The 27,602-nt window shown below is 40.4% G+C and overlaps 1 protein-coding gene across 1 annotated transcript; it reads left to right on the top strand.

Moving 5' to 3' along the window:
* On the top strand, window positions 1-27,162 carry ABCB10 (ATP binding cassette subfamily B member 10). Its single transcript, XM_084283598.1, has 13 exons — window positions 1-459; window positions 10,223-10,423; window positions 10,759-10,961; window positions 12,751-12,885; window positions 13,899-14,045; window positions 14,845-14,980; window positions 17,867-17,962; window positions 22,136-22,345; window positions 22,643-22,722; window positions 23,870-24,050; window positions 24,308-24,351; window positions 25,325-25,359; window positions 25,957-27,162. The coding sequence occupies exons 1-13, from the start codon at window positions 135-137 to the stop codon at window positions 26,258-26,260; spliced, it is 2,097 nt and encodes a 698-aa protein (XP_084139724.1). The 5' UTR covers window positions 1-134; the 3' UTR covers window positions 26,261-27,162.
* The last annotated feature ends 440 nt before the right edge of the window (window positions 27,163-27,602 follow it).

Below are 27,602 nucleotides of genomic sequence, written 5' to 3'. Positions count from 1 at the left end.
CGGCCCCAGCCCGGGCCGCCGCCGCGGGGGTCCCGGCCCCCGGCCCATGGGCGGTGGAGGCGGCGGCGGCGGCCGTGAGGCGCCTCCTCCCGCCGCAGCGGCACCGCACGGAGCGCGGCCGGGCCGGCAGCGCCATGTCGGGCTACGCGCCGCGCCTGCCCTGGCTGCTGCCGCTGCTGCGCCGGGCGGCGCCGCCCCCGTGGGCTCGGGCCGCCGCCTTCAGCGCCCCGCCGCGCTCCGCCAGCGCCTGCGGGGCTCCCCCCGGGCCGCCGCCACCGCCGCCTCCGTGCCCGCCGGGCCGCCGCCGCCGCCTCCTCCTCGCCCCGCCGCGGGCGGCCGGCGGCGCCCCGCGGCCCCTCAGCAGCGAGGCGCGGCGGGGGGCGGCTGCCGGCGTCCCCCCGAGGCTGCCCGCCAGCAGGCTGCTGGCCCTGGCGCGGCCCGAGCGCTGGAGGCTGACAGGTACCGGGCCGCCGCCCCGGGCTGCAGGGGGAGGCGAGGGGGAGCCGTGTGGCCGTAACTGGGTTTGTGTTTGCGGAGAGTTTCTCGTCTGAAGCTCGTGAAGGTGTTTGGAGAGCGCTGTGCTGCTTCGCGGCTTCTCCAGGGTGAACTCCTGCACCTCTGCGCCGAGCAGGAACAGGCTGCTCCCGCTGTCCCTGCTCGCAGGGATCGGGGCATGATAGCTCCTCGTAATAAGGAAACATCAGTGGTTGTGGGTTTTAATTATTTATATATTTTTAAACACCGTAGTGGTGTACAGCTGCATGGTGGCATTGGCCCTGTAGGGCTGCAAAGCACCGTAATTTCGTGGGGCATGTGTGCTGCGTGGCAGCGTTAGGGCTCTGCAGGGCACTCGAGTGGCTCCTTCCCACCGTGGACAGGCGGCCTTCCTCTCCCTTACCTTTATTTGGTAGCAGCAAAGAGGGGCGGCGAGGAGGCTTCTTCGAAGACGTGTCTGTGCGGCATGGGAAATGCTCCTGTGCGAGTCTTTATTCACAGTGTGTAGCTACAGAGCCTCTTGACGTGTTAGCGCAGCCAAAATAACTTGGATCCAAAGGATTGTTTAAAAAATAGTAGTATTTCTGTGCCACGAGCGCCTGCTTCGTGCAGCTAACGCAGCTGTCTTGTGTGTGCGGAGTGAAAGCAAGGAAAAATGGGTGGATGGAGGGAGCAAAAGTGGTGTGCAGTAAGGCTTCAGCCTTCCTCACAGTTATTTTTCTTTGCTGGCTTATGAACTAAAAGTTAAAATCCCTTTGCCAGTAACTGATGTCCAGCCTATTCAGATTCTGGTGAAGAATTGATCAGAGCTTGCCTGCTGTCTTTCAGTGAGGTTCTTATTCGTTTCCATGCACAACCTACAAAAACAAAGAGACCAGTTGCTTTAAAGAAGGGTTTTAGGATTCAGGGGCTTAGAGCTGAGAACTCAATTTACAGTTAGGTACAATAGTGTGCAATTGTGTTCTAAAATAGGGCTAAGTGACCATCACCTGTGCAGTATCCTGGTGTTTTTATCTAAGTAAATTGACTGTCACAGTTACTGAAAATCAGCTATGTGCAGTTTTATCTTTTGAGATAACAAAATGGCCTGAATTATTAAAATAATAATAATAATAACCTGATAATACTAATTCATGAGAGTGGGGTGGGGGACACATGCAAAAGCAATAACTACTTTTTTATTTGTCTTCATTCTGGGAACAAAGTGAGTTTGTGTAAAATTTTTCTTCCTTATTGACACGTTAATTAAGCAAAACTTCTGTTGTTAAGTTGTAATAGAGTGGGAAGATGGAAAAGCAAACAAGGAAGGTACCTTGGGTTATTTCAGAGAGCAGGAATAAAAAGTATGTGTAAAAATGTTCTTGTAGGTGGTTGTAGGGAAATCACATATGTGTGTTGTATCTAAAATATGTTAAAATACATTTTCTCCTGTTCCTGTAATATCTCTGTACTACAATACTAGTCCTTACAAACTCAGCATCTTTACCTCTGTTCTCTAAGGAAAGAGAAAGGTTAATGGTTTCACAGTGCGAGACAATGAATCTAGGGTGAAACATTTAATTTCCTCCTCCAGCCCATGTAACAAATGCCATGGGATCTCCTAAGAAGCTTACAGGTGCAGTGTTGTTTTGCAAGAAAGTTGAGCTCTTCCAGACCTTCTGCAGGTTACGCAGCCTGTGGCTGGTAGCAGAGGCTCGTGGCATTGCCCCGTGGAGTCGCGTACCTCTCCCGTGGTAGCAGGTAGCTGTGATGTGCTGCTCCCTGTCATTGCTCCTTCATGTTCACAGTCACGGAAGATGGAGCCCTATTAATATCAGGGCTAGGGAGCAGAGGAGGATGATTTGTGAGGAAGAGCAGCTTGTGCAAGACTAGGTTCACCTGGGTGGGTGCAGGGGGGACGTGGTGTCAGCTGAGCAGGTGCAGAGGCAAAGGGGAAGGTGACCTGCCCTGGCTGGCACCAGAGGAGGTGTTTTCATCTTGTTTTACACATGGCCTCTTCCCTGTCTTTGGGCTGAGGAAGAAGTGGCGTGCTCTGACCAGGAGTTGCTGTGCACTGGCATGCAGCACCCCCTGCAATGCTTCCTTCCCAGAAGGAGGTTCTGGCCCTCCAGGGTCCATTAGAAGGGAAAACAGAAGTGAAAATTACCAAATGTCGTCCTGCCAAAAATACACACACACACTTATCTCAGTGTGATGCATCCTATCTTTCATCCTCAGTTACTCCTAGAGCTGGCTACAGTTTACACAGGACATGTCTGTTAAATATCGTAGTTCTTACTAACAGGGGTAAAAAGATGACTAAATACTACGATGGGAATTTACTCCATTAGTGGCTACATTTTTGTGCAGTGAAATTACGAGTTTTTAAATTCTGTAATACCTCCCAGATTTAACAAAGGTGGAGAGTCATTTCAAGAATTCTCCATCTAATGTTGTGCAGTCAGTCAGGTAAACCGGTGTCTTCAGCTAAACTCGGTTCCCAGGGAGCAGGATATAGCCATTGCTGAAATTACTAAATCCCACTGTGTTTGCGAGGCCACAAAAATGCCTTCTCAAAACTATCCTTTTCATTTCTTCCCACCTCCTTGTTTCTCCCTGTGAGAATCTGTCTGTTGCGCTTCATCCAAACCGCACGCCAAGTAAACAATGGCTCTATTGAACTGCAGGGTAAGCACAAGAAATTCTGAAATTTTTAATCCAGCAGCAAAGTGTGCCCTTTTCCTGTATAACACAGACTGAATCGAAGAAAGAAGGTTTGGTTTGTACTCAGGTCTTCTTTAAAGATGTGCACGAAATGTTATTTTCTAAGTTTTATTTTAGAATTTTGGGCATCTTTTTAACAACCCTATGAGTTAGGGTTGCCATGAAATCAGAGGAACGCTGCCTTGTTCGTAATCTGGTTTTTCTGTACTTTGAAGTTATGCCAGGCGATGCACTTTCTCATACTTGAACGAGGAATACTTGAATTGCTGTAATTTTTCCTTTTGTAATTTTTAATTAGGAATAAATCGCTAGAAAAAACAATTCTTAAAGAAAGGCGATTTAAAAAAAAAAATAGGATCAAAGTATTTTACCTAAGAGTACCTTAAGTTTTTACATTTCTTTGTTATGTAGTTCAGAAACTATTTGAATAATTTACTAGTTCATTTGATTGGAGTAGTGAACAACTTGACTTTTTATTTTATTTTATTTTTTGTACAGAATGCAGATAGAAATGTGGAGCGCATCAGTTCCCAGTATTACTACTGGAAGACCAGACTTCTAGTTATTAATACTTACAAGATGATTTTTTTTTTTGTCAAGTACTTGAGTAGGAGTATCTTTGATAACTTACATTTTTAGTTATTTTAGGAAATGAAATCAGGCAAATAATACGTATTTAGCTTGTAGTAACACTCGGTTAAATTTTGAAACTTTTGCTCTTCCAAGTTTTGCAGCGTGATTTTGAACACCAGCAGGCAATCCATGCACTGTTTGAAAGATATATTTTTGCCTCTCCACTGAAAAATTAACTAAAAGACTTTGAAACAAATCAGTTTTCCTGCACTCACTAAAACCTTGATGGTGAGTCAAATTAATTCTGTAGTGTGCAAACAGGAAGGAAGCTGGTGGGAGCCAAGGCTGACAGGCACCAGAACGCCCTTCTCTTTGGAACTTGGATTGAACCCCATGCTTGTAAATCTTGCTGTTTCGTGCTGCCACCCAGTAGCTGGGACATTCCTGGCCAAAATTTAGGTTTACTTCCCAAGTCCACGTAAGCGGCCACTGTTTTTTTAGTACTACATTTCATTACTGTAAAGCAGTTCTGCTTGTGTAAAAGCAACTCAACAATCGCACCTTAACTTGAATTTTCTGAAGGCAATTCTTGTGGTTTTAAAATTGTAATTAATGTATGTATGGTACTTATAAGGGTAACGTGCTGATTGTTTTCTCATGTGCCGTGTGCCTTTTGTAGAAATCAAAGAGGCTGAATTCCCTCTCCCCCCAGCTTTTCTTCTGATTTTTGTTGGTGTTTGTTATTAAGCTTTAAGAAAAGATTTGAGCAGCCTTGTGGCTTTATCACACACACAAAAAAAATCCGTTTCTTTGGCCGGTTGGTGACAGTTCCTTATCTTAAGTTGGTGGTGAACTGTTGGTGAAGCTATTTCACCAGGACATTGCAGAAACACTAACTGCTGACCGCCCTCATCAATGAGGGGCTTGGGACTTTGTTTCTGTGGGAAATGTTTTTGCTGCACTCTCTGTTTGAGGGAACTGTGAAGATAGAAGGAATAATTGCTAGGTTGGTCTGACGTAAAGACCATCTTCTACACAAGATGAATATGAAAGAGATAAGTGCTTTAATTTTAAACATGTCAAAGGTAAATTAAAAAAAAAAAATACTTCTCCTGAAAACCTCGAGTTATTTTGTGACTTTCCAACATTTGGTGGTTAAAAGCTTGGCTGGTTTTTATAGCTGAGGAAAATCAATATCATGAGAAAATAAAATAGAAGCTTTAAATACTTTCTTATTGGAAGGAAGTCTGGTTTTTAAATATCTCTGATTAAACACTGTGAGCCCCTAATTAGTTGTTTAAGCTATTTTAACGTATTGTGGTAAATACACAGAAACTTCTAATGCTTTCCTACTTTTCTGAGTAAACTCTGTGCTTCTGCTCTACCTGAACTACAGACAGGTCCAGCATCCTGAAATAACAGCCAGGGAAGGTGCTGAGAACATACAGGGGATTCTGGCTGGGTAAATAAATGGGCCATCCCTTTGTAGTGGGTTTTGATAGGATAATAAGCTTTTCCTCCCTCCTAGCCCCAGCAAAGTAATTGCTTTTACATTTTGTGTGTGAGTTTTTACATTTTGTGTGTGCACTTTTACATTTTGTGTGGGGGTTGCAAAGGTTTTCCGCAGTGGCAGAAAGCTGTGGGGAGGCCTGTTTGTGACAGGCTCTCTGCGAGTGTCTTCAGGGACCAGCTTGTGGTGCTGGGCGTGTTGATAACAACCCATTGTAAAACAGAGATACCGTGCTTCTTGAAAGAAAGTGCAGGCGTTTCCTTATAGTGGAGTCCGTCCGAGTCCAGCCTCCCTCATTGCTCTCGGGTGCAGGCTTTGCACAGCTGTGCTTGGGCCTTCAGGGCCGCGGGCCTTGCTGCCTCTTCCTCCTTCTCCCCTGTGCAAAGCAGCAGTCCTGCTTGCTCCTCCCTTGCTTGGGCTTCCTCAAACCACTGTGTTGTGCCTCTCTCATTAAGTATCTTCTCTGAAAGCTCTTCTGACAACCCCCCGTAACCTGCTCTGCAAAGGCTTGCTGTTATTTCGTTTGCTCTGTGGCGAAGGGCTCCTGGCAGGTCAGTCCAGTGAGGAGCTCCTGAGGGTGATTTGTGTGAATCCCAAACATGTCACGACTCGAAGAGCAGGCTTTCTTCAAGATGATAGACTTCCCTAGGTTGCATCATGTAAATGTGCTGAGCACAAGGGATGCACCCAGCCGATACTCGGGGGCTCTCTCCAGCACTGGCATCTATCTCGCTGTGCCCCTCAGACCCTGGGCACTGGTCTTATCCCTAAGAGAGACGGGCTGTACCTTCAAAATTACATCTCATTTAATTGCTGTTCCACAGCAATTTTCTCTGACAGTTCCTCCAAAGTGTTGTTGTATCATCCTGGTCAGTCAGATGACCCACAGCATGCCGGACTTTTCGTGAGCTGTCTTCAAGATATTTTAAGTTGTGCAATGGTATTGTTGGTGCACCAAAAAAAAAAGTCTTTGTCATTCCGAAACTGGAACTGTTCCTTTTGTGCTTACAAAACAAAACAAAACAAAACAAAAAAAAACAACAACAAAACACCAAACAAACAAAACACCAATGATCCAACAACCACATCAGACTGTCTTTAGAAATCTCCTATGCATTTTTTCTAAAACCCATAATCATCACAGAAAATAGTAACTTGCAAGATTCAGTATGTTGGCCACACCTGTGAATTAACACACCTGCACTAAATGAGCTAGCAGCTCTCCGGAATATCCTGGATATGTCCTACGCAGCTGTGCTGTCAGACACATGCTGTATTTCTCCCAAGAACAGTATTAGAGTTGTTCTTTAACGAACTAAGGAGGACTATTAGAAAATCCTTAATTGCTGACAGTGAATTCTGGAAGAAGATCTTCTATCCTGAAATCATTATTTGCAGAACTGCCTCTTCACAGTGTTGATAACAGCCATTCAGCCTTCCTGCATAATCCAAAACAAATTCCTTGTGGGCCAGGATTCCCCAAACAGAAACGGGCTTCACCTACCCAACAAACATGGCATTTATCAGTGGGTCTTTCTACTATAAAATAGCAACGAATAGCCTGATCTCTGTGTGTGTGCATCATAGGAGATTTTATTCACCACTCCAAATACATTTGTGGAAATTCATTGTTAAGCTTAAAAAGTCCATATGTACTGGAATAAAACTGTGCGGATAACTGGTAAAGGACAAGTATTCTCAGTTTCTAGTAGAAAAGCATCTCTCGCAAATCCAGAGCTCTGTCCTGCCAGCTCTGATGTTCAAATGAAACCAGGAAAATGCATGAAAGATTCTGGGAGGTAACACCTATAACCTTACTGAATAGGAAAAGCTAGGTACTCCATTCATTTGCTGTGTCAACATGTGTTGCCAAGCTTCATTATTACCTTTTTTTAATGTCCTTTGTCCCTTGATTAACTTGAATGATCGTAATTCTTCTGAGGTCAAATCATGATGTGTCTGTGTATAAAATTGCTTACAGGCCTTTCTGGGAGAAGGGCAGTTTCTTTGCTTTGTACTCTTCCACATACTGTATGCAGTGAGAGGGATGCTCTGGTAAGGACCAGCGAAATTAGAGCTTTTCATAGCACTCTTGGTGGTGTTCCTGCTTGTAGAAAATGGGTATTATGACCCTTCGGAGTCACTCTGTCCCTGTTCTGAAGAGAGACTTCTGATAGCTCTGGCTAGTTACTGCTTGTAAATGCCCCAGTTTATCGGTTGGTGGCCTGTCCTCTGCGCCAAGAGCAGCAAGAGCTGTGTCTAGTGAAATGAAGTTGCAGATCTGCTGTCAACAAGCAAGCCCACTTTAGCTTTAATAGAGAGCACGCTGATCTCTGCAGCGATAAAGGCATCGCTTTGCACAGCCAGCTAGGCTTCTGTGCAGGCAGACAAGCAAAATGTTTGCTTAAGATTTCCAGCAGGGCTTCTCAGCCACTCCTGGAGCCAGGTCACCTTGTCTTTGCCTCTGTTGTCAATCTGACATAGTCCCAGGTTTGTAAGTCCCATTGATTTGCTTCACATTTTCTCTGTTTTCTTCTCATAGCCTGCAAAATTGATTTACTCTAAATATATCTGTATTTATACATATATATATGTATATATATGTATGTATGTATATATATATATATATTATTTTCCTGAATGCACCATTTCATTTGACACAGCCTTCTAGCTAACAGAGTAGGCTGTGTGAAATGAATACTAAAAGTTTACTCTGACCTTTTTTTCTGTCACTGACAGCCTCCAGTGTCACCGAAGTGTCTTCCTATCTGCTTGCCGAACACCTCCCTTTACTCCTCCCATACTCCTCCCTTTAGCCACTTATCACAGTGACAGCTCTTCTTTGAGCGGGGAGATAGGACTGCTTGCTGATTACTTTTTCTTTAATTAGTCAACAGTTTTAAAAAAAAAAAAAAGATGAACAGCTTGGCATCCGTGCAATTTTCTAGTTATTCTGCTGGTGTAATCAAAGCGAGAGTTTCAATTATGGAACCTCATTTTGTGTGTGATTTGTGATTAAATTGCTGTAGACATGCATACTGTTTAAGGGGAAAATTAAAAATAACAATCTGGATCGTGTGAGCCTTCGTTTTCAGGGCTGCATTGTTCCCATATATTTTTGACACTTGAATATTGCAGTCGTTTAGTAGTCTTCAGTTGGTGTTAGGTACTGGTATTTACTTTTAGTTCGGGTAAGGCTGCTGGAGGTAATTACAGTGAAATCCGTGCTGTTCATAAAATGAAGAAGAGCTGAAGGTAAATGCAAGCCAGGAATGCTGTACCGCTAGGCAGGCATACAGGATTTGTAGCTGCACTCTCCTCTTCCTTGGCTGAACATTGATGTGTGTAGCTGTCCAGTTTATCCATAACTGAGGAAAGGGCTGGACTCAGGGACACCAAGCTGCTACACAGCACTGTGCCCGTAAAAGCAATGCTTTTGACCATCTTCCCTTGTCTTATAGAGCAGCTTTGCCTGCCAGGTGATGACCCAGCCTTGTTGGATTTTTCCCTGCTGCTTCACAACCTGAATACACCCCTGCAGCCAGCCTGCTAATAAGGTCACTTGTTTGTGTGAAGCTTTAGCTACTAAATAATATGTTTATGAGACTTGTCTGTGTCATGGCTTACACAGGTTTGCAGCAGCAGTCTTTCTCCTTCTGCTCTGGTTTTGTACAGTTTCTGTAGCTTCAAGTTAAAGCGCTTGCTTCAGGTGGTGGCAGGTATGCAGCTCTTTATACCTCGAATTCTTCATCATAAATGCACAGCTGTATTTACACTTAAAGTAAAAACTGAAGCAAAGCTTTCCCTGCGTGTGTGGAGGTGGTAAGGGGCATCACACCCTCCGTGACAGATGTGAAGCATACTGCTCACAGCGGTGCACTGCTGGGGGCTCGCTGCTCTTGTCATAATAAAAGCAATAACAGAAGCTCATTAAAATGGAAGGAAAACTGGGACAGCTCCAGGATTTGCAACAGAGATCCTTTTTGCCCTTACAGACGTTATCTGCTAGTAGCTTTATCGTAGCCCCGTCAATGGTTGCTTTAAGTGTGGGGCTGGCTGTTTGAAAATTATGCTGTATAAATGGCGTTGTTTGTTGTGGTTCAGTGGTTTTCATATCAGGTTTGTTCAGTTTCCAATCAAGAGGAGTTTTTTCTAGCTCTCAGCCTTTCAGGCTTGGCTTGCCTTCTCAGAATCAAGCTGTGTTTTTGGCTCAGGAAAGCCCTTTGCAGAATAAAGTTCATAAGGCGAAGTCTTGGCCCAGTGCAGTTTCCATACACTGTGACACAACTTCGAACAGCTGCACCGGTGATCTTGCAACAGGAATTCAAACAGACTTCTGTTTGTACTGATGCTGTTTTTCTTTTAGACCAGCAATAGTGAAGAGTAAAACAAAACAAATATATTTTTAATTTTTGCCTATCGAGAGTAAAACATACATAACTGCAAATAAAGTCATATGGTGTAGATGGTTCTCAGGTGGATCTTTGCTTCAGTCCATTGCTCTCTCAGACTATTGGAAGCCTTAATATGATGATACGGTAATAAACATGAATAATGAAATACAAACCAAACCGGAGTGAAGGATTGTGTGTGAGATACAGAAAACTTACTAATTGTTGGGCTCTCTCAGGATAAGATGTAGAAAGTTAGCTTTGTCGAGTGTAAGGGGAAATGTCAGAGAAAAGGAACAATTCCAGGGCTGTCATTATATAGAAAAGTTTTCAGGATTTTAATATGTGCCTTGCCTAAGTTAGTTTATACAGTGACTTAAAATATCCCATTCAGAGTGGGTGCTAAAAAAAAGAATGTTGATTATGTAGTATTTAGTGCTGGCACTTAAGGGCTTAATAGAAATTTTGAGTGAAAAAGTATTTTGTATGTATTATTAACGATCTTGCAAATTCACTCTTTTTTCCTTGCCCTTTTCATGTTGGTTTGCAGCTGCTGTTGGCTTTCTGACAGTTTCCAGTGTCATTACCATGTCAGCCCCTTTCTTTCTGGGGAAAGTTATTGACGTTATTTACACGAATCCCAGCGAAGACTTCACAGAGAGCCTCTCCAGCCTGTGTGCCTTGCTGAGCGGAATCTTTCTATGCGGTGCTGCTGCTAATGCTACTCGTGTCTACCTCATGCAGACTGCAGGTAAAAACGAAGAAGTGGACCTGTGAGTTATCTGGTTTTCACAGAGTCAGCATATCTAGCGATCTGAAATGAATTCTTGGCACCGGCTAAGAAATTGTCATGGAATCAGTAGCTTTTCTTACCAGATCAAAGGTAAATGAATAGCGAAAAGATAAGCACGCTGAAATAATTGTTCATTTTTGTTTACTGTTATGTGATACCTCAAAGCTCCCCCTCCAGTGGTGTGTTAAAACTGTAATGTGACTGGCTCGGTGTTATAGAGTTCAGCAATTTCTATATGGCTGGTGTGTGTAAGGTCTTGTATGCCGTGCTTGACTGCCTTCTGTTTCTGACAGGACAAAGAATTGTGAAACGTTTGCGAACAACCTTGTTCTCCTCTATTCTGAAGCAAGAAACTGCTTTCTTTGACAAGACCAGAACGGGAGAGCTGATAAACCGCTTATCTTCAGATACAGCGCTCCTGGGCCGTTCGCTGACCGAAAACCTTTCCGATGGGCTCAGAGCAGGAGCTCAGGCATCTGTGGGGGTTGGAATGATGGTAGGGTGGTCTCCTCCTTGCTTGTTGCTTCTTGCAGTTTCATCTTTGTTCCTCTTCTGTTTGGTAATGTGTGAATGCCATTCAGTCCAGCAACTGTTGTGTGTTCTTGGATCCAAGTGTATTTCACTGGTTATTAACTCATACAATAGCCTTTGTGCACAGCATTGCAAGAGGTAGTGTGCCTATAGCCACTTGATGTTTATTCATGAGCCAAAATATGGAGAACGAAGCTTTGAAATTAACTACTCTTGCTTCCCTAATTTATCAAGTGAAATTATAGACAAATAATTGAACTCTGTTCTTACAGAAGATATTAAAATAAGTGATAATGTTCCCATAGAATAAGGTGTGAGGGGCTTGATGTGAAAGTCGTTGAAGTTTGTTGATTCTGGGTAAAGCCTAGGTGAGCAAGAACAGCACTGAACTTCGAATTACTGCGGAAGATTTTTATCAGTGGTAATCCTTCTGCTTTAATCTGTCAATAAAGAACATATAGAATATATGAAATATATAATAGAATCATATAATAGGATCCTAGAATCATCTCAGTTGGAAAAGACCTTCAAGAAGACCAACCATCAGCCTCCCATCACTAAACCACATCCCTTACTGCTACATTTAGGTAGGAAGCATGCTAGCAAAAACTTTTGTGCAGGGCATCAGTTAATATTCCTCAGTGGTCAGTTGGTTTACATAAAAATCTGACTTCCCGTGGTGGTTTCTGTGGTATGAGTTTTGTTGTGCTTATCTGAGAGAAGATAAGTTGGTGGCAATTACCTTAAATGAAAGTATGGTAACTTCTGCCATCTACCTAGGGATAAAAACAGAGAGCAAAAAATCTCAAAACAAATAAACAAAAACTTCTAAGACTGATGTTATTAGAAATGGGTAACAGTTTCCATTATGAAGCTTTAAAGCTTTAATACTTTGTTGCTGATAACAATTCTGGTTTTCTGTCTTTATCTAAGCCAATAGAGTCTAAGGTTTATCGTACCATAGATTAACTAGAATAACCTTATATAAGGCATCTTGCTCAAAAATGCTACCATGATGCAGTCTTAAAAAGTAGACTGTAAAAGATTACCTAGAAGGAGGGATTATTGTAGAATAATTATAAAGCCTGTCAAATCAATTTTGAATTTCTTTTTTGAGATTTGTCTGGTTTGATTACAGAAAGCAAAATGAAGTCAAAACATATTACATATAATGTTAAATCATGAAAAGAATCTACTTAGGAGCTTTAATGATGATTGCTGTTACGAGTGATAAGGTATTGCAACATTAAATCCATTATTCCACGCTATGCCCATGAGTGCCAAGGAGTGCTGGTGACTCCACCTGTTCCTCAGGTACCCCAAAGTACCGTATGATGTTTCTCTACTCGAACTTTATTACACCATTTATTTAAAAGTTGTGACAGCACCTTAGAAACTATGTAATAGCTTGTGTCTTTCAGCATTCCCAGGAGATTTCCTGGTAGGCTTGTTTACTGGCAGGTTGAGACACTTGGCTGAGCCCACGCAGCGAACCACTGAGAAAGCTGGAAATGAAATCCAGACCACTTGACTTTTAATCCTTTGTTCTAGCCATGGGATACATTCCCCAAGTGCTATGGAGGAATAGATACTTTGCCTGGAAGAAATAAAACATGATAAATGAAAGCATGGCAACACTAAATTACAATCTTACTAATTTCAGAAAACTCTAGTGAGGGAAGTTGCAGTTCAGTACCCAAGTGGCTTATTTTTACTCTGAACATAAACCCCTGATACATACCTTTTTCTTCTAGTTTTTTGTGTCTCCTAGCCTTGCTGCATTTGTTCTGAGCATTGTGCCACCCCTGGCTGTCCTGGCTGTGATTTATGGAAGATACTTGAGAAAACTTACTAAAATGACCCAAGATTCTCTTGCAGAAGCAACACAGGTAATCTTGTAACAGATACTTTCTAGCTAACTTAAATACACTAGAGCAACTTTGAAGTTAGCATCTCTGCAGCTACAGATACTCTGAAAATAATTGCACTGTTCGTTGCCCTTAGGCCTGCCGTGCCTGTAGTTTTGCACCTGAACAGTATGAAAGCTAAACTTTAACACTTATCCATTGATCTCAAAAACAACAGTGCTTTGGGGGGTGGGGAAACAAACAAACAAAAACCCACTGTCCATACATCCTAATGTGCCTTGAGAATTAAGAAATGTGCATTGTGGAGAGGATAAGGAGATTAGGTTAGAGCTGTGTGACAGTGTCAAAATAATCAATCTGTGAAGCCCTGGGTAATTTAGCATCTGGGTTTGACAAAGACTTTTCTTGGACTATGGTTATGAGCTTGAAGCCATCAAACTCCTAGGTAAAATAGCCATAGTTGTCAGCTGTTGTAAACTTGGAATGTCCTGCATAGGACTTGCGTACATTGACTCTGCAGTACAACAATTCTCTCTTCTATTCATCTGCCTCGTCCTGTATCAAAATGAAGCTGATGTCTCTGAAAACCAGGTGTGGGAGCTCGCATGAACAGGCAATGCTAGTGTTCTATTCAAATCTTCAGGCTGAATGGGGTGTGGAAGAGTAATTATATTTTAATCTCCTATTTTTAATTCCAAAAGGGGCCTTGTTTTTTGTCAGACCATCACAGTGTCTATTAACAACTTAGTCTAACTGGTTACAGTTGAGGTTATTTTAGAATTATTACTTTGCTGTTTAGAAGTTAAAATACTGAGCTGGAATGGGGCATTAGTAGTTTAGATTAGTTCCCAGTGCTGCTTTGTTTAAATGAGTGGAATTGTTTCAAGAAATAACTGCAAGGAGGGCATGAGAAAATTTCCAGTGTTGTCCAAAGGAAAGTATTTGGAGCTGCTGGCTTAACTTTCAAATGTTCTATAATATGAACTTTCAAAATTGTGTGTCTGTGTGTATTTTTGGTTTTTGCTTTTATCTAGTTAGCTGAAGAGCGTATTGGAAACATACGAACAGTTCGAGCCTTCGGGCAAGAAATGGCTGAAATGGCGAAATACACCAATAAAGTTGATTATGTGCTGCAGTTGGCTAAAAAGGAGGCACTAGCTCGGGCAGGCTTCTTTGGAGCAGTAAGTATGCCCTGATGAAAGAAACCAACCACGCTATTCCAAGCATCAATTGTTTTAAAATTCATGAGGATACTTACAAATCTGCAAATAAATGAATTGAGTGTAAATAGAACCTCCATAGAACTGTGGGAATACTGAACTTAAATCAGTCCAAATTGCTGTGAAACTGCACCCTGAGATGAAGTGGTAGGATAAAGCAAGTTTAAGCCTCAATTGCTGCCCCACACCTTCCTTGGTGCTATTTATCTAAGCCCATAACTTTGATTCAGGGAACTAAACCAGTGGAAACCTTTCCCCCACCTTTGGTGTTTTAAAGTTTTGGCTTCCTGATGAAGCATCCGTGCCAAGGAAGGTGGGGAGTGCATGGATAGAGGAGGGGGGATGGGATTGCATTTTTCTATACCGCTTGCAGTGAATTTGTTTAACATTTAAAACTGCAGTTTAACTGATGACTATCAATTCTTCTCCTTGAATTATGCCAATGTTTGGCATTCCTTTCCATCACGAGGAATGAGGTTGTTCTTTTTTTTTTTTTTAAAGGGGGCAGTGGGGTTATTCTTTGAACACTTGTTGGATAGCACAGTGTAGTGCTGCTGGGCTGTTCTGTTGGGCTGTCAGCTCGCTTGGGGTTAGAGTTGGTTTTGTTTGAATTTAACTCAGTACTCCAAAACTATATGTACACTTAGTATGGGAATTGTTTTATTAGAAGGAACGTTCTGAAACAACATTTTAGAGGATGAAGTTTAGGATGTATGTGACAGATCTCACTTTTTCTTTTTTTTTTTTGGTTTTTACTTAGACTGGTCTTTCTGGAAACTTAATTGTCCTCTCAGTCTTGTACAAAGGAGGATTACTGATGGGCAATGCCTACATGACAGTTGGTGAACTCTCTTCATTCCTTATGTATGCCTTCTGGGTTGGAATAAGTATTGGAGGTATGGAATAAGAAATTAGATTTTGTTCACATCAAAGCATTACAGTCAGTCTGGGGGCGGGAGGGAAGAAGCTCTTAAAAGATCTGGCTTAAAACGTCTTCTCAAAATGATCTTCCCAAGAAACCATACTTTTTTTTTTCTGAAGAGTTAATGAAAATAATAATTTATAATTTAATATAAGCTTTGTATGTTCCCAAAAGAATACAGAGGTTATTTTTATCAATGTAGATATGCAATAGATAAATATTGCTCTTGTTTTCTTTGGATCTAAACTAAGATATTTGGCATGTTTTGTAAAGAAATAGTATTTGTTTTAAAATGGTTTCCTGCGTTAAACACAGTCTAGTTAGGCATGTAGAATTTACCTGTAACTCAGTATAAAGAGTGTCTTGAGCTGGAAAAAGTAAACAAAATGCCAGCAGAACACTACATTCTGGTGCTAACCTTTTGTTTTACCTTACTGGTTGACTCCTTTCTGAAGCTCAGACTCTGTAATCTACTGGCCCAGAAACAAACTGTTCATCTCTTTGAGAGAGCAGTCTTCACTACGGCATGCAGGCAAAAACGAAGATAAGGTACTTTGAAGCCTGATAACTGATTGGAAGGGCTCTTCTTCAGAATGAGTGTTGCTTCTGATAGATTGGCAGGGCAGTGCAGCTCATCTGTACTCCTATTTTCTAAGACAAAGCCTGATATCGTGGGAAGCACAAAGATGTGCCTGAAGGCAAAATTCACAAAACCTGCTTCCGTGGATATCAAAGTCGCTGTGGCACCCATTCCAACCACCAAAACCCCTATCTTCTGTTTGAATCATTCAAGTTTGGTCAACAAACAGATACCTGGCACTTTGAAAACGTGGGAAAAATTAATATTAAAGATACAAAAATAGTGTTAGACACGCTAAAAAATATGTTTGGCTAATATCTGCAATAAAAACATATTTTTAAATTCTACTTAAGATTATTTTGTGTCCAGTTCTGGTCTCCCCAGTACAACAGGGGCATAGAACTACTGGAGCGAGTCCAGAGGAGAGCTACAAAGATGATTAGAGTACCGGAGTACCTGTTGTACAAGGACAGGCTGAGAGAATGGGGCCTGTTTAGCCTGCAAAAGGGAAGACTGGGGGGAGACCTCATCAATGTGCATAAATATCTGAATGGAGGGGGTCAAGAAGATAGAGCCAGTCTCTTTCCAGTTGTGCCCAGTGACAGGATGAGAGGCAACAGGCACAAACTGAAGCACAGGAGGTTCTGTCTGAATATGAGGGGGCATTGCTGTACTGTGAGGGTGACAGAGCACTGGAGCAGGTTGCCCAGAGAGGCTTTGGAGTCTCCTTGGGAGATATTCAAAACCCGCCTGGACACCCTTCTGCGCAATGTGCTGTAGGTGATCCTGCTTGGCTGGGGGGTTGGACTAGATGACCTTCAGAGGTCCTTTCCAACCATGGACCTTCTGTGCTTGTGGAATATAGTTCTGCACAGAGCTCATTCTCAGAGTCACAGAATATCCGGAGTTGGAAGGAACCCACAAGGACTGTTAAGTCCAACTCAGGGCTCTGCCTGTTAACGTGCTTTAAAAAGTCCTTTATATTATCCCCTGCAAGTACCTGCTAGTTTCAACCTAAATTGAGCTTTGGCTGCTTGACTTTTCTCCCTACAATGGCAAACAGCAATGCTGTAGTCTTCCTACCTCAATTCCAGTGGCTGTATGCTTTCTTTTTCTGCCTGAGCTCTAGAAGAATATCTCTGCTCAGCCAAATCAACCTTTTGCCCCAGCTGCTTGGCTTCCAGCATTTTGGAACTGCCCATTTCCTATGCACTGAAGAGGTGGTACTTATTAATTGACCAGCACTGATAGACCCCAATGCCTTCAGATCAGTTTCCCAGGGAATCCTACTAACTAGTTCCCTGGGCAACCTGAAGTGCTCTCCCCATATTCAAGGTTGAACTTTTGGTGGCAGGTCCTTGAAGAATAAATCATTGGTGTTATCATCCTGGCTGGGTAACCTACAGACTCCCACAACATCCACTTCATTTGCTTGTCCCTTACTACTTACCCAGAGGCTCCCAGCTGTGCCATTGTCAGCTGCGAGCTCTGTGCAGTCCAGTCCCTCCATTACGTACATCATGGGGACTCTGAAGTAAAGCTGTCGTGCCACAAGGTGCCTGCCCTTCTTGACACCTACAAACAGAAATCTGCTGAGCCCCAAGTCTGCTTGGTATATGCCATCATCAGTACATACAGGAGTTCATGCAGTGAGCTGTGAAGTTCATTGTATAATCTGGAACATTGCCCCCTTTTTTGTTTGCTGTGTTTTCTGTTTACAACAGTTTACTGTGTTTTCTACCAAACGCTGAAGACAGGTGGTGAAAATTGAAAACATTTTCTAATTAGTATTTGCTGTCCATATTATACGATCTTTTTTTTTTTTTTTTTTTCCTTATGAGTGGTTGTGAATTTGCAAGCCTGTGTGTCTCAGTTTCAAGGGGCTTTGTGAGACTCATGCCTTCTCCTCCAGGCTGTGCTATAGACTGCAGAAGGTTTGGGTTTTTCTTCCAAGCAGACGGCTTCTCGCCAAGGCTACTGCCTTGTGTGGCCACCTTTCAGATAGTGCTCTGCAAAGCATGCTTTGCTTTTGAATAGACACAAGCTTTGATGTTTTAACTTCAATTTGTTTCCTTTGATTTTTTTTAAAGATATAAAAAATGGTGAATAAGGGTTGTTGGTAGCTCTCAAGTGAGACTAGGTAGGATTAAAATCAACAAGTCTGATAATGTATTGGAGTAAGAGATCCCCTGTGTGTTTCTGATGCTTTAATGTTGATGTAACACAAAGTTAATGTCTCCTAATGTCTTCCATTCATAATTCTCTTCTGATTTTGTTTAGGTCTAAGTTCCTTTTATTCTGAACTAATGAAAGGATTAGGTGCTGGTGGACGTCTATGGGAACTTATTGAGAGGAAGCCCCAACTTCCATTTAATGGTGGGTCCTTGGTTCGTTATTGTTGATAGGTTGACTTTCCTCTGTACTTCAGAAAGAGGTGTGTAATATTTAAAGGTAGTATTAACTTAAATTTTTCAGAAAGAAACAAGATACAGTGGTAACTTTTCTGCCTTTTCCTAACTATGAAACATGATGAAAATTTCCTTTAATTGAGCTCAAAATTTCTTTTGTTTTGTTTTCTTCCTTTTTAACTGATTCAGGATATGCTTTTAAATATATTACTTTGAGAGTTCTGTGACTGAGGACATGCTCATTTCTAGCTCCTTGCTTTGATGTCAGCACCGCTTTCTCTTGGATCAGCTTTAGAGTTAAGAGTGGAAGGAAGAAAAAGAAGGGAGGAGCTCTGTTTGAGATGGCTGTATTTCCTATTTTCACTAAAAGGCTTACCATGCGCATCTCTAATGGCTAAGAAATTAGCAGTCTGAAAAAAAGAAGCTTTCAAAACCAGGTATTTTTCATTAAGAGTATATCAAGTTTATGCAAACCATTCATATAAATCCAGTGAAAATGGTTCCTTGGTAATACATGTCAATTTGAAAAGCACAACTTGCAGGCACAGAGTGTTTGAGGCCCTTGAGCTGCATGCCAAACTGAACTTCTGGCTTTTCTGCTGTGGGAGTTGGGGGGCTAAGGTATGACTAGGGAATGAAAAGAAGGAAGGGAGCGGAGATGGAAAGTCCTTCTTGGGAGAGTGTAGGATGTACAGGTACAGCAATTGTGACTTCTGGAATAATTTACGGCCCTCTCCTCCCAGTACCACCGCACACGTTTCCCTCTTCTTTAGAGGAGGAAGGAGCCATTCTGGCACATGGTTTGCCTAATTCACCCATGGGTAGGGGAGTTATGGGTCTCTGTGCATGAGCAGCTTTCCATACCAGGCAGTCCCCTTGCCTGGCATGCATGGTGTTGTGGTGTTGGACCTGATTACATGGGCATAGTGTTTTTTGATATAATTGCAGTGCTCTAAGCCATGAACAAAAAAGTTTTGAAGGGGAGGTAATGTCCTTGATGTCCTTGACATTGCTGGAAGTGTGAAGAAAAACAATTTTTGTGACAAATCAGTCATTCACATCTGACTTTTTGTGGGCTGCTTTACGCCTAAAGATAGGTTTGCGTGTCTGAAATCACATCTGTTTTTATCAGTAGGTTTACAGAAAAAGGTGCTCACCTTTGAGAGGTGTTAGATTTTATAGAGGAATAGCTTGCTGATGTAGTTGTCAAATTCCCAAAAGAAGATACGCAAACACCATCTATAAACCTGCCTTTTTGCCCTTGTAATTTTTTTTTTGTCAGCAACTCTTAATTGACGGCTCTATTTTTTAGAAGCCATGCAATGCCCTCCAGTGTATAAACAGCATTTGCCTGTTTCAAAGTAGTTCACTAAGCTGCTTTTAGAAGATAATTTCTGTGTGATATTGCTGTTTTCTTTCATCAGCTGCATCCCATTAAGCAGAAATAGTACACAAGTTTTGTCCAGCTCTGCATGCTAATAACAAACGCAATATAGTAGAGTCTAGGTGAGCCGTCAGCACTGTAGTTACTCTCTAATCTTTATCTGGAAATTTTAATTTGGAAACTTTGTAGGGGCTGGCATAAGAGGAAGAGGAGAAAAGAACATTCAACAGACCTAACAGATCTTTTGAGCGAGCCATGCGTGGTTTAGGGAATTGAGTTTTATCTTTGAGTTGGTTGATACAGAGGGGTATTTTTGAAATACTAAGCTTCAATATTTTTATTTTTTTTCCAGTTTCTGTCTCCCTGTGCTGGAATTACTGGGTTCTTAATTTGACTGACACCAAGGCACAGTCTGGCCTTTGTCTTATTTCTCTTTGCAGCTGCAAGCCTGTGTCTGTAGGATGCTTTTCAGTGCATATAGGCCTTACTTAGGCAATTAAAAGTACTATTGTCTCCAGTGGATGGAGGGAGGTAAAGACTTAGAATAAAACCCATTGGTCCACGAGGTAACCGCCAACTGGCTAATGAAACTAGACATTCTTGTCTTAACCAAGGAAGTTACCTTAAACTTCTGCCATGTCAGAGTATTATCCAGTGTTGCACTGCAGTGTGCTGTGCCCTATACAGATGTAGTGCAACTGCTGATTTCATCATCATTTGGACATGATTTTTTTTTTTTTTTTTTTTTAAATATGGATTATTTCGGTAGTCTTCATCTTTATGGTGGCATCAGGGCAGAGTAAGCAGGTAGTAATGGGGAAGAAGTTGGCTTTCCCCCGAAGGTATTGAATTGTTTAATTATACCATTTGTTTTCATCCAGAAAATGATATTTATTGTATAGAGTGAAAATAAATTGGACAAAGTTTCAGGTATCCACGTTGCATAGGCTTACAGAAAATTTCTTTTAAGTTTCTTTTTACTATAAACTAAATACCTAAGAAAAGATATAAACCTTTGTCTCAAGGAACAATTATAGTTTATATATCTACTCTCTTGGCTGCCTAGGTTTTATTTTCACTGAATTCGATTTTTTTTTTTTTTCTGGTGACAACAAATATTTCAAGAACTGATGATAACGTCTTTCTTTCCCCCGTCTCTATAATCCAAACATAAATCAAGCACAATCCTGCATATAGCTTTTAGATATTTTTACAAGTAATATTTAGAGGAAGGACTTGTGGTACCAGACTTCCTGTGTTGCAGGCCATGTAATAAACTATGCAATAACTGGAACTGAGAATAAAGATAAGTGATTACTTGTTGCTTTGACATAGTAAGAATTTGGCTGCTAGCAGGGGATTTAGCAAATGCATTTCTTTTCCCAGTGAAGGGTTTATGGGTTGTTGTGCTTCAGGTGGCAAACAAGTTACTGTGTGTATGTCCATAGATTAAAGTCTAGGAAGGAGTCTAAAATTGCATGTGCTTGCCTTTGCCATTTCTATGCTGCTACCATTAAACTGAAAGTCTAAAGGCTGGGGAAGAGGAAGCAATCTGGGAGAAAGAAAAGTAGTCGAAATGGCTTGCCCTAGCAAAATCTTGACTGCTAGCGATTGGTGTCTGTGTTCCCTCTCCATCTCCCTCTCCCAGTTACCTGTTCAACCGAACAGGCATGTGCTACCATCTGCTGTGGCTACTTGGGGGTTACATCTGAAAAGAATGAAAGCTCAGGGGTGATGTGGCTTTAGCTGAACACTTCTTGGGTATTGCTCTGGTGCTGCCAGTTTTCCCAAAACTGGCAGGAACTTCGAGTGAAGCTATCTGTTGATAATGCTGCACCACTGTCAAATTAGCTGACTTTGTATGGATATGTCTTGTTGGGATATACCTGGGCTTGAAGAAATTGTATTTCTTTATCTACTTTTATGCATTTCCGGTACTGTGATAGTGTTTTAAGATAATTGTCAAGTCAAATGTTGTGTTCCAGAAAGAAGTTCCTTTTATTTAACTTTGGCAATCATTCATTGATGCTGGTTTGTTATGGTGTTTCACAAACTGAAACCTTGCTTTCTGTGAACTGTTGCGTAAGAATTACAATTCTGGACTTTTGAATCCTCTCTTGTCTATAATTTATTATATTTTCCAATTTATAAAAATACAAGTTGTAAAAATAGCCATTTATGCACAAACCTAGCAACAGTTTTGTTCTAGTGACAGCTTTTGCTTAAATGCTAAGTAATTAGCGGGTAGTGCAGAGTGAACGCTCTTATCCAAAGGGAAGGGCATTTCAGGTGACTGTGGCTCGGGGAGAGGGCAGTAAGGGATTTGCAATGTTTATCTTTTTGCATCTCTTCTATGGCAACAGGACTTTGGCCTTCAACAGTGTGTCATTTTATTTCATTACTTGTCATTGACAAATGTAAATTGCTTGTAATATGTTTAAAATTTCAGATTGTACTAGAAGTGAACACCATTAGTCGTTACATATTAGCAAGATGCACATTATTCCTGTTGCTGGAGCAGCCTAAGGCTTCACTGCTGGTGAGCAACCTGAAATTGCAGTCGGGTGTGAGCAGTGCCCCATGCTGATTCAATCATGGCTGAAATATAATCCCTGCGGGCCACTGTTGTGGCTTGCAGCTATCCCTAGGTTTAATGAGGAGACAGATTTTTCTACTGAGTATGTGTAAGGCAGGTCTCGGAGGTCTGAGCTGATTTTTACTTCTGTTCAAATGTTTCTATTTAATTCTGTCATATAGAGGGAATCACACTAGGCAAAGCCACATTCAGAGGCGCTTTGGAGTTCAAGAACGTAGAGTTTGCATATCCGACACGTCCAGAAGCATCCATTTTCAAAGATTTCAGCCTTTCCATTCCGGCTGGCTCTGTCATGGCTCTGGTTGGCCCAAGTGGTACCGGGAAATCGACTATTGTATCCCTTCTCCTGAGGCTGTACGATCCTATCTCAGGTATGTTCTGAGTGTTGCTCTCACTTGACAAATGATGCTTTGTGTCTTAGATACACCCGATAAACAAGGAGGGCTCCTGCACTGAGGTCCTGTTGTGACTCTCCCACTGATGTAGCGTGCTTCCCTCTGGGGTGTGCGATTACCTTGTGGTGGTGCCTGCATAGCTTTGCCTTTCTGATCTGCCCTGACAAGATGCCAGCTTGTGATTCCCCAGGGGTCTTTGTTCTCAACTGTTCTTTCCGCCTCTTTTACAGTACGTGTCAGAACACACTTGACTTTACTGTTTCTTACTTTAAGGTACTATCACTGTTGATGGCTTTGATATTCGTCAGTTAAATCCACTGTGGTTCAGGACAAAGATTGGAACAGTAAGTCAGGTAAGGAAGAAACAAATTCTAAGTGAATGAAATAATTCTGTCTAAGCAACTTGTGGTGCCTCACTTTTCTTGTTTTTAGTAGTATGCAATCTTGCATCTCAGAGAAAACAGTAAAGCTCCTCCTTCTCACCATAACTGTTGCTATGCATGTTTTATTCTAAAAATAAGTATTCAGAGCTAGTCCTATTATTCTGTAGTCTGTTTTTTCTGTAGTCTAACTCTAGAGATACAAACTATCTGCTGAAAAGAAAAATGTGCATATGGAGACTGGGAAGTACACTGTTGCAAATTATATGGGTTGGAGTACCTCGATGTTTGCTATGATTTGTTGAAGAAAGCAACACAAAACTCAACATTTAGTCATGGTTTGTATTAATGGCAGTTACACAATCATATTTTACACAACCATATGAAAAATGACCTGTGCTCAGTGTAATTTCCTGGCAAATGCAATTCTGTAACTGGGTATACATTGCCTTTCAAAACATCATCTTTATGTAGTAATGCCACCAAAAGGTTTTGTGCAAAAATGATGTTCCCTTGGACATATTAACATTTTTCTTTTTGAATGTATATATTTGATTTTATCCAGGCTGGAGTTACCAGTAGATTGCAGACTATAGCGTGTTTCTTACATGTTATACCAGAGCAGACTTACCTTCTTCCAGACATTTTCCTATTTCCCCATCACTTGTCCTGTATGACAATCCTCTGCTCTGTTTTAAGTTTTCATTAAATGCACAAAATGCCATGAAATTTATGTAGAGATAGCTAAGAGAAGATTCAGTATTGTTGTAAACGACGATATGTAATAAAACATGAAGGGAGATTTTCTGATGTTTGGATGAATAGATCTTGCTGAATTCTTTCTCAAATATTATGAATTGAGGGCTATGTCATGTTTTGTCAGTTTAAAAAAAAAAAAACACCTTTTTTTTTTTTCAACCACCCATTTTGATGTTAGGAGAGTTTAGTTTGTGTGTTGTTTTTTGTTTTGTTTTGTTTGTTTTGTTCTTTGTTTTGTTTTTAAATTGATTAACTTTAGCATACATACAATGCTGGGTCTTCTAAGTGGGATTTATGTTATTTGAAATACAGACAATACGTGCATGTAATTACAAATATGCCACATTTTTGAATTTTTCAGGAACCAATTCTATTCTCTTGTTCTATTGCTGAGAATATTGCATATGGTGCAGAGAATCCATCTACAGTGACTGCAGAGGAGATTCAGAAAGTTGCTGAAATAGCTAATGCTGCTAGTTTCATCAGAGATTTTCCAAAAGGATTTGACACTGTAGTTGGAGAAAAAGGCATTCTACTTTCAGGTACATTTTCATTTTATTCGAAAAAAAAAAAAAATCTTGCTGCTACAGAGTGAAGCCAAAATTCTATTATTTTTTGTTAATCGGTCTTTTCTGCAACTCATAGCCCACCATAAATATTAACAAATACTTCCTATATTTCTATTCCCCTCCTAAATTGCACATGCCTAATTGTGTTCTGGCCTTCAGCTAAAAGTATGAATTTACTGACTTTACTGAGATGAATTTACATCTATGAATTTACTGACTTTTTCCCCCAGGTGGACAGAAGCAGCGAATTGCTATTGCTCGAGCTCTGCTCAAGGTAAGACTGCACAGCTACTTAACTACTTTGTGGGGAAGGGGAGAGGATTAAAGAGGAGGAAGCCTTTCACTGGGAGGGTTGGAACAATCTTTAAAAAAAATAAAAATACATATATATATATATATATTTACATCTTTTGTATCAGGGAGTTTGAAAGTGCTGATTGGTTTAAATGCAGACAATTTACTTACGTAAGCACTTCTTCCTGTCTTTCAGTCCTGTTTTTCTAATGATAGTAAATCACCGTATAATGGCTTTCTTTCATAAGACCATGTCAAGGATGAAGGAAGGCTTTAAGAATATGGTGCGAGTAAACTTACATAATATAACTTTGTTTTATATATATATATATATATATAAAAACAAATTATTTTTTTACCATATATAAATGGTAAAAAATGAGTTGTTGAGATACATGCATTTGGGAGTGCAATGTAGCCTCTAAATCAAGTAAATTGATAGTAAAATCTTTAGATTTTAACTGAAGGAGAAGGAAGTTTGGATTGTGTACTGTAGTTTGGAAAATAATCCTTCGGCATTTGTATGCAGATGTTTCTATGTTTTTTAGTTGGGAAGAGTTCTTAAATACTATGTATTTAATCTATGGTGAAGTACTGCTTGTTGGTAGATTCTTGATATTTTTTGATTCTAGACAGTTATATGTAGTAGACTGACTACAAGCAGTCTACTAGTTTGTAGCAACTGACTACAAGCAGTACTACTAGTTTGTATCTTTTAAATAGTTATCAGTTAATGGTGTTCTGTTACTTCAGCTTGCAAAATTTGAAGATGAGTTATTTCTTTTGTCCTCTAAGCATGTAGTCTTCTTAAAAGCAATGCTTTCTTTGAGTGACACACGGTTCTTCTGATGAAACATGTACTTGGAGTTTTCAGCTGTATGAATACTGTTGCTGTTGTTATGAATATTCAGATATCTAAGTGTAATTATAACCAATTTTACTTTCTTCTTTAGAATCCTAAAATTCTTCTGTTAGATGAAGCAACAAGGTAAGAAAGAAAATAGAAATTATCTATTTCTAAAACTGAGATTTGGGAAGTGTTCATTTCCTTTATCTGCATGCCCTTGCACAAATGATCTAGCATCTGGCACCCCCTCATCCTCCTCCCAAAAAGTGTTTTTTAGGTAAATAGATTAAGAGACCTGTGATAAAAGCTTTCTTTATGCAAAGTGGAAGGTACTGGTACACTGTATTACAATATTTCGGTTAACTCTATGTAACATGCAACTTAGCTTTGAAACAGCTGTTTCAAAATCTTTTTGTATATTTAGTTTAAATGATGAAGTTGATAGCATAAAAGAGATGATTGCAGTGCAGCATAACTTACTTTTTTCCACTGAATTAATTTTGTGTTATTTCTTCATGCATATTTTTGCATATAAGAATATGTAACACGTATAACTTGGATGTGAGCACTATGCATGTTCATCAAACTTTTTTTGCTGTTCCATTCGTTCAGCTTCACCAACAATGTCAAGTGTTTGGAGTTTTAGCAAAATAAGCCTAACGCAAACAAAACTAACCTGTTCTTAAAATAACAAATATCCTCTTCTCCTCACCCCTTCTGTTTGTTATTTCTGATTAGTGCTTTGGATGCTGAAAATGAATATCTAGTGCAAGAAGCTCTGGACCGGCTGATGGAAGGGAGGACAGTCTTAATTATTGCTCACCGTCTGTCTACGATTCAGAATGCTGATTCTGTTGCAGTCCTTGGCCAGGGCAAAATCCTTGAGTGCGGAAAACATGAGGAACTGCTTGCAAATCCAAATGGACTTTTCAGGAAACTAATGCAGAAACAAGCATTTCTTCAGAATAGTGATGCTTTTGCATTAGATGTACAATCCAGAGAAAATAATCTATTAAAAGAAAATGTACGAGAGAATGTATGAGTTATGGAAGCTTACAAACTACAAAGAATATAACTTATGTTTCAGTTATGTAAAGTAAATGTTATATTTTTCCAAAATGTACAAAATATCCTTTTGAAACTGAAATGTGTTTAAACTTTTTATTGAGAGCTTTTTAATAATTATTGTAACTTTTTAAAATGTCTATCACATTCAGACAATTTCAGTGTGTAGATTTTTCTGCTTTGTGTGTTACGTTAATTGAGACCATTTAGACTCGTTTGTTGTAATGCACTGTATGATTATGTGCTGCATTCTCAAGTAAAATCAGTATTTTAAGGGGAATTAAGTGTCAAACATCATTTTCATGTCATTGTCTCTTCCCTTTTCAAGGAATTTTTGTTTCATTGTTTGTTGCTAATCTTAAAATGCTGGAATTCAGAAGTGCATGTCTCACCGCTCTATCTCAGAGCAAATGCTAAGTTGATTATGGTCACCATCTACAGTTAATATAGAGAATTACAAATGAGAACTCATTTTTAGAGAGTATGGAGGAAAGTTATTAAAAAAACAACTAGCTGACTTTGTATATGAGGACAGAGGCATTGTATTTTTTTTTACTGTTTTTGGTTCACGATAGAGAAATCTAGAATTTGCATACATCTTCCTTTCTCTATTTTCCCAGTTCTTTAGTTTCATTTCCCTTTCTGAGATGACGTCCAAAAGCAGTTGTTATATATGTAAGTTTTTGTCCTCTTTAAGGCATGTACAAGTTTGGTTTTATTGTCACTCTCTCAATGACAACTGGTAAAATAGTAGCATTATAAAGTAGGCTTCACGTTTCTAATTTAAGAACTCTAATGTGCCATTATAATGGCACTTTGTGAAAATACTAATGAGATCCTTGCAGTATAAAATGAAAATAAAATTAATTCCAGATAAAATTATGCCTTCTGATATAGTCTTATTAGAAGCAGATATTATATAGATATGATAAAGATATGCCAAAAATACCACTGACCAAACATTTAATTTCAGTGTTGACTAACAATAATTGCCTTGATACTGTATTTAGAGGAGCTTGAACTTCTTTAATCTCTCTCCTTATGCAAGTGCAATGAGCCTTTTTGTTTGTGAGTTTAAACTGTGAGATTATGGGGAATTAATTGCAGCTGAACTTAATGAATGTTTTATGTCTGTTGATCATTAGTTGTTCGGGCAGGTGTTGCAGTCTACCATAAAGTGAGAAAAGCTACAGAAAAGGTCTTGTTCAAAGAAAGGTGAATACTTGTTATAAGAGGTGCAGCGGATAGCAGACCTTATAATATTCCTTGGACCAAACCAAGATCTTATCAAGGTGAGAAAGCTTTGCTAGACAAGTACA

This window comes from Netta rufina (genome assembly GCF_964035555.1).
Source record: "Netta rufina genome assembly, chromosome: 3".
In the NCBI taxonomy this organism is placed as follows: Eukaryota; Metazoa; Chordata; class Aves; order Anseriformes; family Anatidae; genus Netta; species Netta rufina.
Note: the sequence above shows the minus strand (reverse complement) of the source record. Positions and strands in the feature narration are given on the sequence as shown.

Coding starts and splice junctions, on each gene's coding strand:
- ABCB10 (XM_084283598.1), top strand. CDS start 135: ATGTCGGGCTACGCGCCGCGCCTGCCCTGGCTGCTGCCGCTGCTGCGC. Junction 460..10,222: donor CGAGCGCTGGAGGCTGACAG/GTACCGGGCCGC, acceptor GTTGGTTTGCAG/CTGCTGTTGGCTTTCTGACA. Junction 22,346..22,642: donor GCTGTACGATCCTATCTCAG/GTATGTTCTGAG, acceptor TCTTACTTTAAG/GTACTATCACTGTTGATGGC.